We start from the raw sequence: 16,260 nt of genomic DNA, 5'->3' as shown, positions 1-16,260 counted from the left end.
ATGTTCTGCTTACGTTTTCTTCTAGGGATTTTTATAGTTTTAGGTCTTAGGTCTAAGATCCACTTTGAATTAAGTTTTATATAAGGTGTAAAATTAAGAGTTCACTTTTATTCATCTGCACACAGATAACCAGTTTTTTCCTAAATGCTTACAGAAGAGATTATTTTTTGTGCATTTTCTATCATTTGACAATATGCAAGAATTCCTTCTGAGGTCGCCAAGCTGTTCTATTTATTTGCCTTTTTATGCCAGTAACATAAATGATACTTGGCGTACTAATATGTTTTGCAATAAGGCACTTTTGTTTTTAAAGATTGTTTTAGCTACTGAACATTCCTTGGTATTCCATAAAAAAAATTTAGGGTGACATTTTCTGTTTTTCTGGCATTTGATTGTTTGAGATAGGCTCTTACTATGTAGCTCAGGCCGGCCTCAAAGTCTTGATTCTCTTTCGTAAGCCTTCAGAGTCACCACCATGCCTGGTGAATTAAAAAAAAATTCTTTTTCTCTAAAACCCAAGTGCCAATGATTGTATATAGAGATTCCCTTCTTGAACACTTGTTTGTTAAACATGTCATTTGAAATATGATGTAAAAACCAATGTTAATAAATTCTTTAATAAAAAAATTCTTTTTCTTGGGGCCAGAAGTTTGGCCTAGAATGCTTGCCTAGCATGCATGAAGACCCGGTTCAATTCCTCAGTACCACATACATAGAAAAAAGCCGGAAATGGTGCTGAGGCTCAAGTGGTAGAGCTCTAGCCTTGAGAAAGTTCAAGGACAGTGCTCCGGCTCTGAGCTCAAGCCCAGGATTGGCAAAAAAATATATGTATTTTTTTCTGTGAAAAATATAATTGGGGACTTTGGGAGAGGTTGTGTTGAATATGTAGATTACTTTTGTTAGCATGGACATCTTTTTATTAACTCTTCCTCCTTCATGAGCATTAGAAGTGTTTCTATTTGTCTTATTTCATTAACATTAATGTTTTGTGGTCCAGTGTAAATGTATTTCACCTCCGTGGTTAAGGTTTGTTCCTAATTACTTTATTCCTTTATATACTATTATAAATTAAATTGTTTCCTTAGCTTCCTTTTCCGATAGTTCCATAGAGTAGAGAAATATGCTTGACTGGTGTGGTGATTATTTTGGGTCTCATAATTTTGCTAACTAGGTTGGTTATTCTAAAAGTGTGTGTGTGTGTGTGTGTGTGTGTGTGTGTGTGTGTGTGTGTGTGTGTGTCCATCCTCTATGACTTGATATATATGTAAGCTATTGTCAGTTGCAGAGATAATTATACTTCTTCCTTTCTAGTTTGGATACATTTTACTTCTCTTTTTTGCCTGCTTTGGCTAGGACTTCTATTTTGAATAGAAGTCACCAGAATGGTCAACTTACCCTTGTTCCTGATTTTTAAAGGGAAAGCTTTCAGCTTTTTACCATTGGGTATAATGTTATATCTGGGATGTTCAAAAATTATCTTCCTATTACCTTTGCTATTCTGAGATAATCTTATTATTCTTGGTTTATTAAGTGTCTTTTTATGAGAGTATTGTCTTTTGGTAAATCCTTTTTCTGCACCAGTTGCAATACTTGGGTAGATTTCAAGAATTATATTGTAGTATAGTATATTGGCTAATTTTCACATAGTGAATCATCCTTGCATGCCATTAAAATGACATTTTGTTATAGAGAATTATCCTTTTAAGGTGTTGTTGAATTCTATTTGCTAGTGTTTTCAGATATTTTTGCATCAGAATTCATTAGGGATATTGATATATAGTTTTCTTGTAAGTTTTTGCCTTGCTCTGCATTGGGGAAATGATGGCCTCAGATTGAGCTTCTAATTTTTTTCTTTTACATTAATTAGTATTTATTCTTAAGTATTTGGTAGAATTCTTCGAATCTGGGCCTTTAATTGGGTAATTGGTATGTGTTAATCTTATTCACTATTGGTTCAGATTTCCCTCTTTTTCATAATTCAGTCTTGGTGAGTTACACATTTCAAGGAAGCTACCAATTTAATTTATATTATTCACTTTATTGGCATATAATTTCTTGTAGTATCCTGTTTTTCTTTTTCTTTTGTGTTAGTCCTGGGGCTTGAACTCAGGGTCTGGGCACTGTTCCTGAGCTATTTTTGCTCAAGGCTAACATTCTACTACTTGAGTCACAGCTCCAATTCTGGCTTTTTTGGTGGCTAACTACAGATAAGAATCTCATGAATTTTCCTGCCCAGGTTAGCTTTGAACTACAATCTTCAGAGCTCAGCTTCTTGTGTAGTTAGGATTATAGGTGTCAGACAGGAGCACCCAGCTCTTGTACTATTCTTTATCAATCCATCCTGTTCATTTCTTTGGTGCTGATTGTCTTTCGATTGTGATTTCACTTAAATCTACCTCTTTTAAGGCTTTGTGAATTTTGTTGCTATTTACAAAATAAGCTATAGTTTTGCTATTTCATGTCTATTTTCTATTTAGTATACTTTTGCTCTAGTGTTACCATTTCCACCCCACCCCCACTTCTGCTAGCTTTGGGATTTTTTTGTTCTAGTGTTTAAAGTAGATTTTGTGATTGAATGATTGATTGATTGATTGATTTGTAGGTGGTGGGACTTAGGCGCTGTCCCTGAGCTCTTCAGCTCAAGGCTATCACCCTTCCCCTGAAGTCACAGAGCCACTTTTGGTTTTCTAGTGGTCAATTGGAAATAAGAGTCTCTTGGTCTTTAGTGCCAGGGCTGGCTTTGATCCTTGATCCTCAGATCTCAGTCTTCTGAGTAGCTAGGATTACAGGTGTGAGCCACCGTGCCCAACTTTATCATTTAACTTTTTTAAAGCTCAGTTTCCTTTTTTTAAAAAAAAGTTATTCCTAGGGTAATGTTTAGAGGAGTTACAGTAACATCCATCAGGTTGCGGGTACATTAGTTCTTGAACACTGATTCCCCTTCTGATGTTTTTCTCCCACTTCCCTATCCCATCCCTAAAGCTCAGTTCTTTATTGGTACGAAAATGAGTACCATAACTGCTTCACAGGGTGGTAAGGAGAATTAAACCTGCTACCATATGAAGCTGTTTTACGCAACAGCTGGCACAGAGCAAACTATTATTGTTTCAAAATACTTTTCTTTTGAAGATTATACAGACAATGCAGTTTTTCACCCTCCCCCCCACTTCCTTCCTTCCTTGGACTTGACGTGCTCACTCCCCACATTGAATTAAAAGAAAAAAGTCCTAGGGGTAGGGAATGCGGCCTATTGGTAAGAGTTCTTGCCTAGCATGCATGAAGACCTGGGTTTGATTCCTGGGTACCACATACACAGAACAACCGATGTGGTGCTGTGGCTCAAATGGTAGAGCTCTAGCCTTGAGAAAGCACAAGGACAGGTGCTGTGGCCCATGTGGTAGAGTTCTAGCCTTGAGAAAGCACAAGGACAGTGCTCAAGCCCTGAGTTCAAGGCCCAGGACTGGCAAAAAAAAAAAAAAAAGAAAAAGAAAAATGGTCCTAGCTATAATAATCTCAAGTCTTAAGAACACATAAATCTTATGCTGAAATACACTCTGCCAAATTTCAATCAGTACTTAATTATCCTGGGAAAGTTAGGAGAGAGGGCTGGAGTTGGTGTGTATGTGGGGAGTAAAGCAAAAGGACATTTTAGCTTTATCACTAATGTTCTTTTTTTATTATTAAAGAACAGAGTCAATGTATTGCTTAATTAAACATTAAAATGAAGAGTGAATCCAAATGAAGTTGCTGCATTTATAAAACGAATTTTGAAGAGAGAAGTATGGCAAGTGAAGAGAAGTGCCATTTAGTCTTGGCAGGGGAAATAATTTCAGGACAAATGCACTATAAATCTTTCTTTCCTCCTACAGTGCTTTCTTGACTCATTAGTTTCAAAACCACTAATATTGTTTCACATGACTGAGAAAGGTTCGGATCATTATAGTCCCAGAGACTGAAGTAGACAAACTTTAAAACTTTTCATTTCCTTCCAGGAATGTGCCCCCTGATTATCAGCTTTGCGAGATCTTAAGGAAACACTAACCAGAGGCAGGCACTGGTGGCTCATGTTTGTAAATCTAGCTACTCAGGGGATCGTGGTTCAAATTCAGCCCAGGCAGGAAAGCCTGTGAGACTCACCTCAAATTAACTACCAAAAGTGAAGCTGTGGCTCAAGTGGTAGAGCACGATTCTTGAGCAAAAAAGCTCAGAGACAGTGTTTGGGTTTCAAGTTCAAGCCCTAGGACAAATAGAGACAGAGAGACAGACGCACACTCACAGAGCCCTCATTAGAGCCAAACACCTTAATTTAACAAATGCATATCAAATACTGATGTATGCTTAAAATATTCATGATCATTTAGAACTATATAACAACATATAATAAACATAAAATGTTTATAATTAAGTTGCACAATCATGTTCTTTCTTTCTTTCTTCCATTCTTTCTTTTTTTGTGGGCCAAAGGGCTTGAACTCTGGGCCTAGGTGCTGTCCCTGAGCTCTTCAGTTCAAGGCTACCCTACTCCTGAGCCACAGCCCACTTCCCATTTTTCTAGTGGTTACTTGGAGTGCCTAGGCTGGCTTTGAACCTCGATTCTCAGATCTCAGCCTCCTGAGAAGCTAGGATTACAGGCATGAGACACTGAGCCTTGCTTTTTCTTTATTTTTGCAGTACTGGGGTTTGAAATTAGGCTCTAAACTTGTTTGGTAGCTCTACAACTGACATCATGCCTCCAATCTGTATGCACTTGGCTGGTGGCTTGTTCATGACATCATTCTCAGTTTCTTTGACCAGGCAAAAGGAGCAGGGGAAGAAAGGTATGGAAATTACATGAGAAACAGTGTAAGACATATTTAGTGAAATATCTGTCCCTTGTTAATTTTGTGTGTGTATGTGGAGGTGTTATGGGGCTTGAATTCAGCCTGGGCTCTGTCCCTGAGTTCTTCAGTTCAGGTCCCACTTACCATTTTCTAGAGGCTAACCAGAGATAAGACTCTCAGGTCCATTTGTGCCTGGGCTGGCTTTGAACCTTGATCCTCAGATCTCAGCCTCTAGCTAGGATTACAGGTGTGAGCCAGTGCACCAGGCCTTGTTAAAATGTTTTAACCCAAGGTAAGTCACAGTAAAGAACCAAGTTGTAAAGCAGAATTCCCTTTAGTTGAGGCTACAATGAAATGTAGAGCACTACTTAGAAGGTACACAGTATGGAACTGTACCATTTTCCAGTCCCTTGTAAAACAGTAAAAATAATCACAGTAAATTTTTTTTTTTTTTTTTTTTTGCCAGTCCTGGGCTTGAGCTCAGGGCCTGAGCACTGTCCTTGGACTTTCTCAAGGCTAGAGCTCTACCACTTGAGCCTCAGCACCACTTCTGGCTTTTTTCTATGTATGTGGTACCAAGGAATCGAACCCGGGTCTTCAGGCATGCTAGGCAAGCACTTTAACCACTAGGCCAAACTCCTGGTCCCTCACAGTAAAATTTTTGTAACGTAATTGTTCAGGATGTTGGTTCTAACCCACTCTCATATTACATATATATATATATATATACATATAAAATCACATTTTTTTCAAAGAAATATAGAAAATGCATTTAACTCTTCAATTGAAGGTAATTTCTCTTCAAATAACAACTGAAATAATGTAACAAGGTGCATTTCCTCTTTGTGGGTCCTAGGTATCTGACCACGGACTTGGGCACTCGGCCACTTCCTCAGCCTGAGGTACAGATGTTTTAGATAATTTCTTTTGGTTGTAGTTAATTCTTCTTATTCTTCAAATTTCATAACCTGGAGGGAAAAAATGTGGTTTAGGCTACACAATTTACTTCTGAGTGATTTCTGAACTTTTTTTGATTTGGGTTGTGGGGGATGTACCATCCCTGAGCTTTTGGGTTCAAAGCAACTATCCAATCACTTGAGCCACAGCTCCATTACTGGCTTTTTGATAGTTTATTGGAGAGAAGAGTCTCATGACTTCCAGCTTGGTCTGGCTTACTCCTTAATCCACAGCACCACTTCTGGCTTTCTGGTGGTTAATTAGAGAGTCTCACGGCTGGCTTCGAACCATTATCCTCAGATCTCAGCCTCCTGAGTAGCTAGGATTATAACTGTGAGCCACTACCACTCAGCTTGGCTTGGCTTCGAACTGCAATCTACATATCTCAGGTAGGACTATACAAGCCACTAGTGCCTAGCTGTCTCTGAACTTTTCACAAGAGTTACTGGCAAGGTAATAGGAGAAGATTTGGATAATATATTTATTTAGGCTCCCACAAGTATCAATTAAAGCCATTTAAAACAAATATAACTTTGGAATAATTGGAATCATGGTATTTCTGATACAATTGGGAACCATTTGTAACGTCATCATTCTTAATGCTTACACTGCTTTAAATAAACTAGCTCCCCACCCCCATCCATTAACTATGTAGATCTTTCACTTCAATACATAGCAGTATTGAGGGGAAAATATAGTTCCATTGTCGAGGCAGCTAGATTCAATAGAAGAAAAATGGATATAAGTTGTCTGTACCTTTTACTAGCCTTTAAAGGGAGATGATGTGAGGAAAGTGTCACATTCTAACTGTGCTGTTTCAAAGACTATTCTTAGGATGAAATTTGGGATTAAAAATTCTCCTGGACTCACCAGTGTCAACCTGTGGAAATGATAGAAAGTTCATTCTCTAGGCCAAAAACCCCAGGCAGCAGTAGGAAGCAGGAGGGCAATGAGAACAGAAGAAAACAGATTCACTGCATTGTTATCAAGAATGGGTTTCCCAGCAATGTGCTTCGTCTCCTTCGTTGGGTTGTTGACCACCATGCCAGTGCTTTTATCCAAACCTGGGTGGAAAACAAGAAAAAGACCCTGGAGTCAAATAAACTTAAGAAAACCAAAATTAACCTTTATTTCCGAAAATAGGCCAATCTTTGAAAGATTCACTGTGACTTTTTTTTTGTTTTAATTTTTTGATGGTGCTTCCCCATTTAGTTATTTCCTTTTATTTTGCTGGTGGTGGAGCTTGGAATCAGGATCCTGGACATTATCCCTCAGCTCTCTTTTGCTCAAGGCTGAGTGCTCTACCATTTGAGCCACAGCCTCACTCCTGGTTCTTTTTTTTTTTTTTTTTCTTCTGTCTAATTGGAGATAAACAGTCTCATGGACTTTCTTGCCTAGACCGGATTTGAATTGTGATCCTCAGATCTCAGTCTCCTGAGTAGCTAGGATTATAGGTGGGGGCCACCAGTGCCCTGAATCTAATCAGAACATCTAATCACAGATCATTCTGCCAGTCCTGTTTGATTTCTCTTTTGAAAATTTCTAATTTCAAAAACCTGAGAGTAGAAAAGATCTTGTTTCTTTCTTTCTTTTTTTTTTTTTTTTGCTAGTCCTGGGCTTGAGCTCAGGGCCTGAGCACTGTCCTTGGGCTTTCTCAAGGCTAGAGTTCTACCACTTGAGTCTCAGCACCACTTCCAGTTCTTTTCTATGTATGTGGTACCGAGGAATCAAACTCGGGTCTTTGTGCATGCTAGGCAAGCACTCTACCACTAGGCCAAACTCCCAGTCCCTTTGTTTCTTTTTTTAAAAAAATAACTCACTGACTTAAATTAATAAGATTATGTTCTTACCAGAAAATTGCATCGTTGCCCCTAAATATGAGTCCACAATGGATCCTAGTAATCCAGCTAGACCTCCAAAAGCAATAATGGGCCACTGGGGAGCAGAGATGTCTAAATCATTCACAAAAACCAGTTGGGTGAGGAAGTAAGCAATGCCCACAAAGGTACCACCAAGGAGACTGGAAGCAAGTCCCACCACTGTAACTCCCCCATTGGTCCCTAAAGGAAAACATACATAAATGATATGTTAAGATCAGGAAAGAGAGAAAAAGTTATCTTTAATTTTTAACTGCTACCTAAAAATTGCACATATTTATGGAGCCAATGTAAGATTTCAATACCCATATACATTGTTTCATATTCAACTCCTGGTAAATATATTTATCTACTCAAACATTTATCACTGCTTTATGGAGAAAACATTCAAGATTCTTTCTTCTAGTTGATTACTGTTACACCCTTAACTTCCAAGAGATCAAATACTTTATGAAATCACATTAAGGAGATCATATAGTACTTATTAGAAAGAATTCTCTAGAGCTAAGAGGTAGCTCAGTGGCATAGTACCTGCCTAGAATGCTCAAGGCCTCAGTTTGATCCATAGCTCTAAAAAAAAAAAAAATCCCCAGTTCTTTCTTACATAATCTCAATACAATAGTTTACTTAGAAAATAGACTTTCTCCTCAGTAAAGCATTTGAAGTGGAAGGGTTCAGTGGGAACTGAGTGCTACTTCTCTGTGCTTTAGTTCCTTGTTTGTAAGACAGAAATAATAAGAGAAGCTAGGTGCTTGTAGCTCATACCTCTCCAGGAGGATCTGAAGTTTGCAGTTTAAAGCCAGCTTGGACAGAAAAGTCTATGAGAGGCTGGGAAGGTAGCTTAGTGGGAAAGTGATTGCCCAGCATGCATGAAACCCTGGGTTCGATTCCTCATTACCACATACCCAGAAAAAGCTGGAAGTGGTGCTGTGGCTCAAGTAGAAAAGTGCTAGCCTTGAGTAAAGCTCAGGGACAGTGCCTAGGCCCTGAATTCGAGTCTCAGGACTGACAACCACAACAAAAAAAGAAGGCTGCAACTTGGAGGATTGCAATTCAAGGTCAACCCTGAAAGGAATTTTCTATAGACTTCATTTCCACAATAACCAGCAAAAAGCATGGCTAGAGACATGTCAAGTGTCAAGTGGTAGAGCACCAGCCTACCAAGTGGAAGACCCGAAGTCCAAAACCCAGTACCACCAAAACAGAGAAACAATGAAAAGCACTATTATACTGCAGGTCCTCAAGAAATATGCCATTATTTCATTTCCTTACTTTCTTCATTGGTAAGTATGTTGGTCAATCCCCATGCTCCTGTAGGATTTACATAGGTCTAATTTCTTGCATTTATTATTATTATTATTCACCAATTTTCTGTGTGCCAATACCGGGGCTGGAACTCACGACCTGGGCACTGTCCCTTCGCTTTATTTGCTCCAGGCTATCGCTCAGCCACATCTTCACTTCCACCTTTCTGGTTGTTAATGACAGAGAAGAGTCTCACAGACTTTCCTGTCTCGGCTGTCTTCCATCCAGATCTTAACCTCCTTAGTACTATAACTACAGTCATTATACCACTGCCCAGCTTATTATCACCAAATTAATAGTCCATAGTACATTTCTAATTAAAGAGAACAGAGACAATTCTTAAAAGGCTTGTCAATAATTACACAATTTTTGTGTTTGTTTTTGTATTGTGATGGAACTCAAATCAAGACTCACCAACAGGAACTTTCTCCCATGTTGTTATCAGCCTTGGTGGACTTTTACTCAGAACTGGACCAATTTCAGAAGCCCAGGTATCTCCAGCACAACAGGCTAGTGCAGCCAAGAGAGACAAACACATCCAGGAAGCAGTGTGCTGCTTGGAAAAGTCAATTGGTGTCTCGCCAGGGCCATTTTCTATCATGTACAGTAGAGCCAGCTCTGTGGGCACAGCTCCATTACAGAACACCTGAACCCAATTCCTTTGCCCACCTGCAAAGAAGCAAGCAGATAAAGAGGATGGAATGGTTTCCTTCTCTGAGGAAAAATTATGCACTTATATGAACATCTATATTAAAATTTAAGGAAGTGGACTGTATTTTTTAAAAAACTAACAGTGGTATGACTTCATTATTGTTATTAACAGATCTAAAATAATTAATGTAATGTTTCTAAGATTCTGCTGTTATTCCTCTTGGTAAAATAGATGATCAAATTAAACTAGGCTACCAAAGTAATTTTCAAGCTACATTTATTCTGTTTCAACAGTGTAAAACATACTCTGATTAAGTGAAACAAAGTTTACCGTCTTGAGTTATAATAAACGTAATTAGTTTTACCTTCTCTATATTCTGAATCTAGGCGCTTCTTTATTTCTCCCTTCCATTTTGTGAGTTTGGAAGATGAAAGGAAAAACATGAGCAAAGACGTAAAAAAGCTGAAGTTTGCAATGGTTAGGATAAATCCAACCACCAGCCCTGGGGGGGAAAACATATAAACACAGAATTATATGGCATTCACACGTGAAAGCTATGGAAAATGAATGGATATTTATTTATTATTTTTGCCAGTGCTGAAGCTTGAACTCAGGGCCTGGGCGCTGTCCCTGGGCTTTCTCAAGGCACATACTCTACCACTTGAGCCATAGCACCTCTTGTGACTTTTTCTGAGCAGTTTATTGGAGATAAGAGTCTCACGGACTTTTCTGACTGGGCTGGCTTCAAACTGTGATCTTCAGATCCCAGCCTCCTGAGTAGCCAGGATTACAGTTGTGAACAACCAGCACCTGGCTTTAAACAACCACTTTATAAGGAAGGCACAGAACAGAATGGATAGTAATGAGTCCATTATTAGTAAACAATACCTATTATATGTATTATGCACACAATATTGAATAGAAGGCTAATCTGAAGAATGTCCTAACTCCAGCTCTCTCTATGGAGATAAAGACTATAGTTTTTCAAATCTTTTAGCTCTGCAAAATTTACAACTTTAGGTTGTGACTTTTAAAATTCTTATTATTTTAAGCTTCACATTTATGTTTATTAAAAAATAAGCAACCTTTTTGTGCCTTTCAAAGACCTTTTACAATATCATTTGCTGAGCTTTATAAATGAGGATACAGGTTTGGTTTTGTGTATGTGTGTGTGTGTGTGTGTGTGTGTGGGCTTGAACTCAGGACCTGGGGCCTGTCCAGAGTTGCTGCTCTCTCTACCTTTTGAGCCATAGATCCAGTTCCGGCTTTTTTTTTTTTGGTGATAAATTGGAGAGAAGAGTGTCATTGACTTTTCTTTATATATATATTTTTTTATCGTAATTAATAAAAGGGTTACATGATATTTGCCAGATAGAAGGTGCATTAATTCACATACATTGATACCCTTTCACATGTCTTGGTACCCATTACCCTCCCCCCACCCACCACCCATGTCATTGACTTTTCTGCTCAGACTGGTTTTGAACCACCATTCTCAGATTTAGCCTAGATTTTAAGCCTTTTGAATAACTAAGACCATAAGCACCAGCCACTTGCACCCAGTAGAGATAATTTTTGTTGGAAAAATTTTCTTAGGTAAATCCAAGAAAATAACTTCATTTTCATAGAGAACTAAAACTGGAATATGTTCTGTGATTGGTTTTAGATGTTTTGACTTTTATCTGTCTCATGTACTTTTTTCTGTTTCTATACAATCTGTCTAAAGAGAAGGTATAAAAACCAGAAGGCTGGTTCACGCTCTGTGTGAGACAGGAAGGCCAAAAGAAGCAGGCAGACTTGTTGAACTGCACTTGAAGGAGGAAACCCTTCGGACCAGACTTGCTGTTTCTCAGACTTAGTGCTCTGTAAGTATAGGGCGTGCCTCAACAATGACTTTTATATTCCAGTTAGCCTTGTAGTTCTGCATTCTATCAGATTAATACAAGTGGGAGACACTTTACTGGTTCTGAACAAATCTCATTATCTGACAGAATGAAGCTTCTACTTTAGAAAGATTGAACACCAGATAGTGACTGAAAACAGGCAAGCTGTGCTGTTCTTGTGAAATCCTACAGAGTATCAGCACTAGTCCTTCTGGACAACTCCTTGCCTTGCTATGCAGCTTTCTTCTCCTTATAGCAATTCCTTCTAGAAGGGGAGCCTAAGGTACATTCTTGGTCCTCAAAACTAGTAAATGAGATTAACCTTTTTTTTTTTTTTTTTTTTTTTGTTGGTTGTGGGCCTTGAGCTCTGGGACTGGGCGTTGTCCCTGAGCTCTTTACATCAAGGCTACTGCTGTACCACTTGAGCCACAATGCCACTTCTAAGACATAAACATTTTAAAAATAAATAATAAGCTAGGCTTGGACAAGTTAGGGTTTACGTACTTGTTATTTTGTCAACTTGTAATAATATGCTTCTCTCAGACCTTCCCATTGTTGCCTTCTTTGGGTCTCAGCTCCAAATTAAATTCTTGGAAAAAAGCATCTGACTCTATCGAGAGAAGACATCACCTATCTTCCAATGGATATATTTAACCATGTTTTATTTTTTATCATAAACTTCATGATTTTATAAAAATCTTTATTTCCATTATAAAAAAAATCTTTATTATCTCTGAGCCCAAAGAGTAAAGATTCCTGAAAAAGATAACAGAGAGAGGGCCTGGGAAGGTGGCTCAACTTGCATGCATGAAGTCCTGGATTTGATTCCCCAGTACCACATACACAGAAAAAGCCTGAAAGGGTACTATGGCTCAAGATAAGAGTGCTAGCCTTGAGCACAAAGAGGCTCAGGGACAATGCCCAGACCCTAAGTTCAAATCCCAGGGCTGGCAAAAAAAAAAAAAAAAAAAAAGAAAAGAAAGAAAAGAATGACATTGGCTGATTATGAATTTGAAGCCAGCCATCTCCACACAGTGAGTGATGACACAGTTGCTTAAACATATGATCCTTAGCCACTTGGGAGATGGAGATTGGAAATCAGAGGCCAGCTGAGTCATAAAAGTTCATGAAACTCCATCTCAACCCATGCATACCTGTCATCTAAACTACAAGGAAAGCACGATTGGGTACAATGGTGAATGCCTGCCATCCCTGTAATAAAGAGAAGCATACACAGGAAGATGGTAGTCTAGGCTAGCCTGGGCATAAAGCAAGGCTTGCTCCATCTATCTATCTATCTATCTATCTATCTATCTATCTATCTATCTATCTATCTATCTGTTTTAAAGGTGATGGACAGAGCAGTAACAGTTCCATAAGTCAGATAAAGAATATATTTCTCTTTGGACAGTGTCATCCCTTCCTTTGCTCTCTCCCAGTTTTTCCCTGATCCCCATCAACAAGTTGTAGAGTAAGTAGTGCTGCAGTTGTTCATCTTTTGTTTCTCCATTTCTGTGCCCCTCTTTCCTCTCAAAGACAGATAAACAAACAAGACAAAAAATGAAAAAGAGAAAACAACAATAAAGAAAAAACAAACTTTTCTGTCCATTTATGGGAGTTCACATAGGCACTGTACCTTTTGTGTTCTACTCCTAAAGGTATCCTTTGGTCTCATTGTGTGTGAATGCTTAGAGTACCATTTAATTTATTATGTCCCAGTGTATTTTAGATATAGATTGTGCATATGATAGAAAACATGCGTTGAGGCCATGTCTTGAAAATAACACAAAAAGGGCTGGTGAAGTAGCTCAAATGGTAGCAGTGCCTGTCTGGCAAATATGAGGCCCTGAAATATATACTTCAGTACTAAAATTAAACAAAGGGAAAAATGGCCTTCCCTCAACTCAGTTCTGAAAATTAAATCAAAACATTTGATTTGAACTGTTCTAGTTAAGATCAGTAATAGTAATTAACATGTCTTTCTCCCTCTTTACCTCTTACCTTTTTTGCCTAAGTAGTCACTTTACCATTTGAACCACCTTCCCAGCCCTTTTTTTACTTTAGGCATTTTTGGAATAGGGTCTCCAGCTTTTTTGTGGGCCAGCCTGGACCTTAATGGTCCTATGTATGCCCTCATGTAGCTGAAACGACCCAGGCACCCCACTGCACTCAGCTCTGGTTGATCTGAGGCCTTGTTAACTTTTTGTATAGTTTGGCTTCCAGCCACAATCCTTCCAGTCAGTCCTTCTGAGTAGTTGGGATCACAAATGTGAACCACTCTGCCCTGTCCAAAGGTTATTCTTTCTGATTGTTCCAATTGTTACAATTAGGTGGAGTGCTCTAACGATCCAGTCTATCCTCCTGTATCAATTGCAAAATTAAATTTGCATGTTACACTAAAACTGTATGCTCCTGAAATTTTGACAGAATATGAATACTAAGCAATGCATGTTTATCATTGTCTAAAATATATAACATTAAAATTCAGTCTTATATATTCTGAATTTAGAGAATATACATTAAGATTACTTATACTGTATAAGAAAATACTTAGAAGTTACTTCAAACATTCAGCATAAAGACATACCTCCTAAAGCCCCACTGTGATCTAGACTTTTCTTTTTAAAGCCATTAGATACGATCAGAACAGAAACCACAACAGAAAACAGCCAACGCCAAGGAGAAATAGGCCGTAAGTTACCTGAAAAATTATTAAGAGGGAATATAAATTGCATTAAGTCACAGAAAAATAGTCATGGCATTAAGTTTTAAGTGTACTGTGGATTAAAATAGCTATAAACAAAACTGTAATGAAGTTACCCAAATAAATTATGTGACACCTGATTATTACCTGAGAGACAATTTTATTGGAGGTATGGTCAACTGTGTTCAAGTTCTGAGAGCCATTTATAGCTATTTATGACACTGGGCACCTCACACATGAGTATTTGGGAATACAAAATTAATCTTTAGCTCCTTAGTAGTTTTTCTAAAAGAACAGGTTCTGTCACTCTTTTCTTAATAGGATTTAATTATTCCTCTCTCTTCCTTTCAGAGAAACAATTTTATTTTAAGCAAATAACATTCCGACAGGCTATAAATCTGATTCAATGGTTAGAAGTTGATTTTTTCAAAAGCAGTATTCAATTCAGAAATATATTGTTTGGCCAGTGTGGTATGTTGATAAATAATTCGAGTCAATATTTAGAGTGGGAGATTTCACATAAAATTTCTGGTTACTGACTTCTGTTTAAAAGTTGGAAGTTCTGTCCTGCATGGCAGAATTATCTGAAGGTGAAGAAAGACCATTGCCTTTAGACAGGTCCAGGACTCTATAGTTAAAATTCCCACGATAGACTCCTAAACACGAAGGCTAAGTAGTTTCATTTCATTTCTGTTCTTTTCTGAAGTGGCCATCAGTTACATATATAATCCAGGTGGTGGAAGTTAAGCAAACATTCAAACCATTCATAACCATTTGGAGGACATGACTTTCTGATTTTTTACATTGACAGTTTTACCATTAGTTAGGTTAAAAAAAAATCAATTCGGAACATTCCTACTTACCATAATAGGTGCTAGCAGTCATTGACACAATCCAGAAAGCTAAGGAAATGCAAATGATCAGGCTCAAGACTACTATATTAGTAATCATATTTATATATCGTTTGCATATACTGTCGTCAAGATCTGTCATGGAAAAGAAGGCAATGAGCACCTGAGAGAGAAAACAGCGTTTCTGAGCTAATGCCATTTAAAACTGCCTGCAAAGCACTCGTTTAGATGCAATTTAAATGTACACCATAAATGCAAACATAGGTATCTCCCACCACCCGAAGAAAAAGACACTGCTACTACAGCAGCACTCTAGCTAGGTTAACTCCTCAATGGAAAAAAAGGCAAAGCCCCAGGGCTGGCTCCTGGCTGTTGGTCTTACACTTGGACAGTGAGACCAGGAAAGGGAAAAGGAAATCGCAGAGGCCTATCAGAGACTCCAGACAGGCGAGCTCCGCCCACCGCCCATCTCAGCCCGCCCACAAGCCTGATGGAGCAGGTCCCCCCCGGCAACGAAGGACGACTGCACCTGGGCGAGTCAGGGCAGGGTTTCCTGCACGGTAGGGCCGCGGTTAAGTCCACTCTGCTTCCGAAATCGCCTCGGGGTCCAGATCTAGTTCAACAGGCCAAGGCCGAGACCCGTAGACGCCGGTCCTTACCACCTTGTGCCTAGCCTGCCCGCAGCTCGCACCCAGGGCGCATGCGCTGCCGCGCCCACGTGAGCGGTTATTGGCGTAAACCCGGAGGCCGGGTTTGTAGAGCTTAGGGCGAGACGCGTGGAAATCTGTTCCCTGGGTTTGTGAAATCACCATTGAAGGGGTGGTGTGGGACCTCCCCCCAACCCCCGAACCAACCTGCTAGGCAGTACTTGAAATATAAATGAGTCTTACAACCTGTTACTCCATTTCAGGCGAATTATTCAAGGGGTATATGTGTGTATGTGTGTTCCTGAGGGTGTTTTTTTTTTTTTTTTTTTCCCTCCCTCGAGACAAGCGCTCGGATAGTTGTGCCATAGCTGCACTTCTGGCTCATGGATGGTTAATTGGAGATAAAAGTCTCCTGGATTTGTGATCCTCAGATCTTAGCCTCCTGAGTAGCTAGGATTACAGGCTTGGTGCCGGATTCCAGCCAGATGGCATGGAGTTATTTTGCATGGGAGGGGAACATATCATGTTGTAGGACTGGGATTTTGTGACTTCAGAAATAATTAT

At 39.0% G+C, this 16,260-nt stretch overlaps 1 protein-coding gene across 4 annotated transcripts; it reads right to left on the bottom strand.

The window, feature by feature from the left end:
• Positions 1–4,439: 4,439 nt before the first annotated feature.
• Faabtp (fatty acid amide binding transmembrane protein) lies at positions 4,440–15,729 on the bottom strand. 4 transcript variants are annotated; one of them, XM_090328254.1, is made up of 8 exons: positions 15,579–15,729; positions 15,062–15,212; positions 14,082–14,195; positions 9,976–10,113; positions 9,374–9,628; positions 7,628–7,837; positions 6,648–6,841; positions 4,440–5,788 (listed from the first exon to the last, which is right to left on the bottom strand). In XM_090328254.1, the coding sequence occupies exons 2-7, from the start codon at positions 15,189–15,191 to the stop codon at positions 6,678–6,680; spliced, it is 1,011 nt and encodes a 336-aa protein (XP_090184380.1). In that variant the 5' UTR covers positions 15,192–15,212; positions 15,579–15,729; the 3' UTR covers positions 4,440–5,788; positions 6,648–6,677. The 4 variants fall into 4 exon arrangements, with proteins under 4 accessions (XP_090184380.1, XP_090184381.1, XP_090184382.1 ...); XM_090328255.1 differs by having other exon boundaries at positions 15,062–15,184; XM_090328256.1 differs by having other exon boundaries at positions 15,062–15,184; positions 15,709–15,725.
• Positions 15,730–16,260: the final 531 nt, after the last annotated feature.

Source organism: Megascapheus bottae, chromosome 2 (assembly GCF_031878675.1).
Source record: "Megascapheus bottae isolate mThoBot1 chromosome 2, mThoBot2.hap1, whole genome shotgun sequence".
NCBI classification, from domain to species: domain Eukaryota; kingdom Metazoa; phylum Chordata; class Mammalia; order Rodentia; family Geomyidae; genus Megascapheus; species Megascapheus bottae.
Note: the sequence above shows the minus strand (reverse complement) of the source record. Positions and strands in the feature narration are given on the sequence as shown.

What these genes read in the sequence shown, in the direction of transcription:
- Faabtp (XM_090328253.1), bottom strand. Translation starts at nt 15,248, where the DNA reads ATGGCATTAGCTCAGAAACGCTGTTTTCTCTCTCAGGTGCTCATTGCC. An exon ending in GACTGCTAGCACCTATTATG is followed by an intron (nt 14,196 to 15,061) that starts GTAAGTAGGAAT and finishes ATAATTTTTCAG; the next exon opens with GTAACTTACGGCCTATTTCT. An exon ending in ATGGGAGAAAGTTCCTGTTG is followed by an intron (nt 7,838 to 9,373) that starts GTGAGTCTTGAT and finishes GTTTTCCTTTAG; the next exon opens with GGACCAATGGGGGAGTTACA.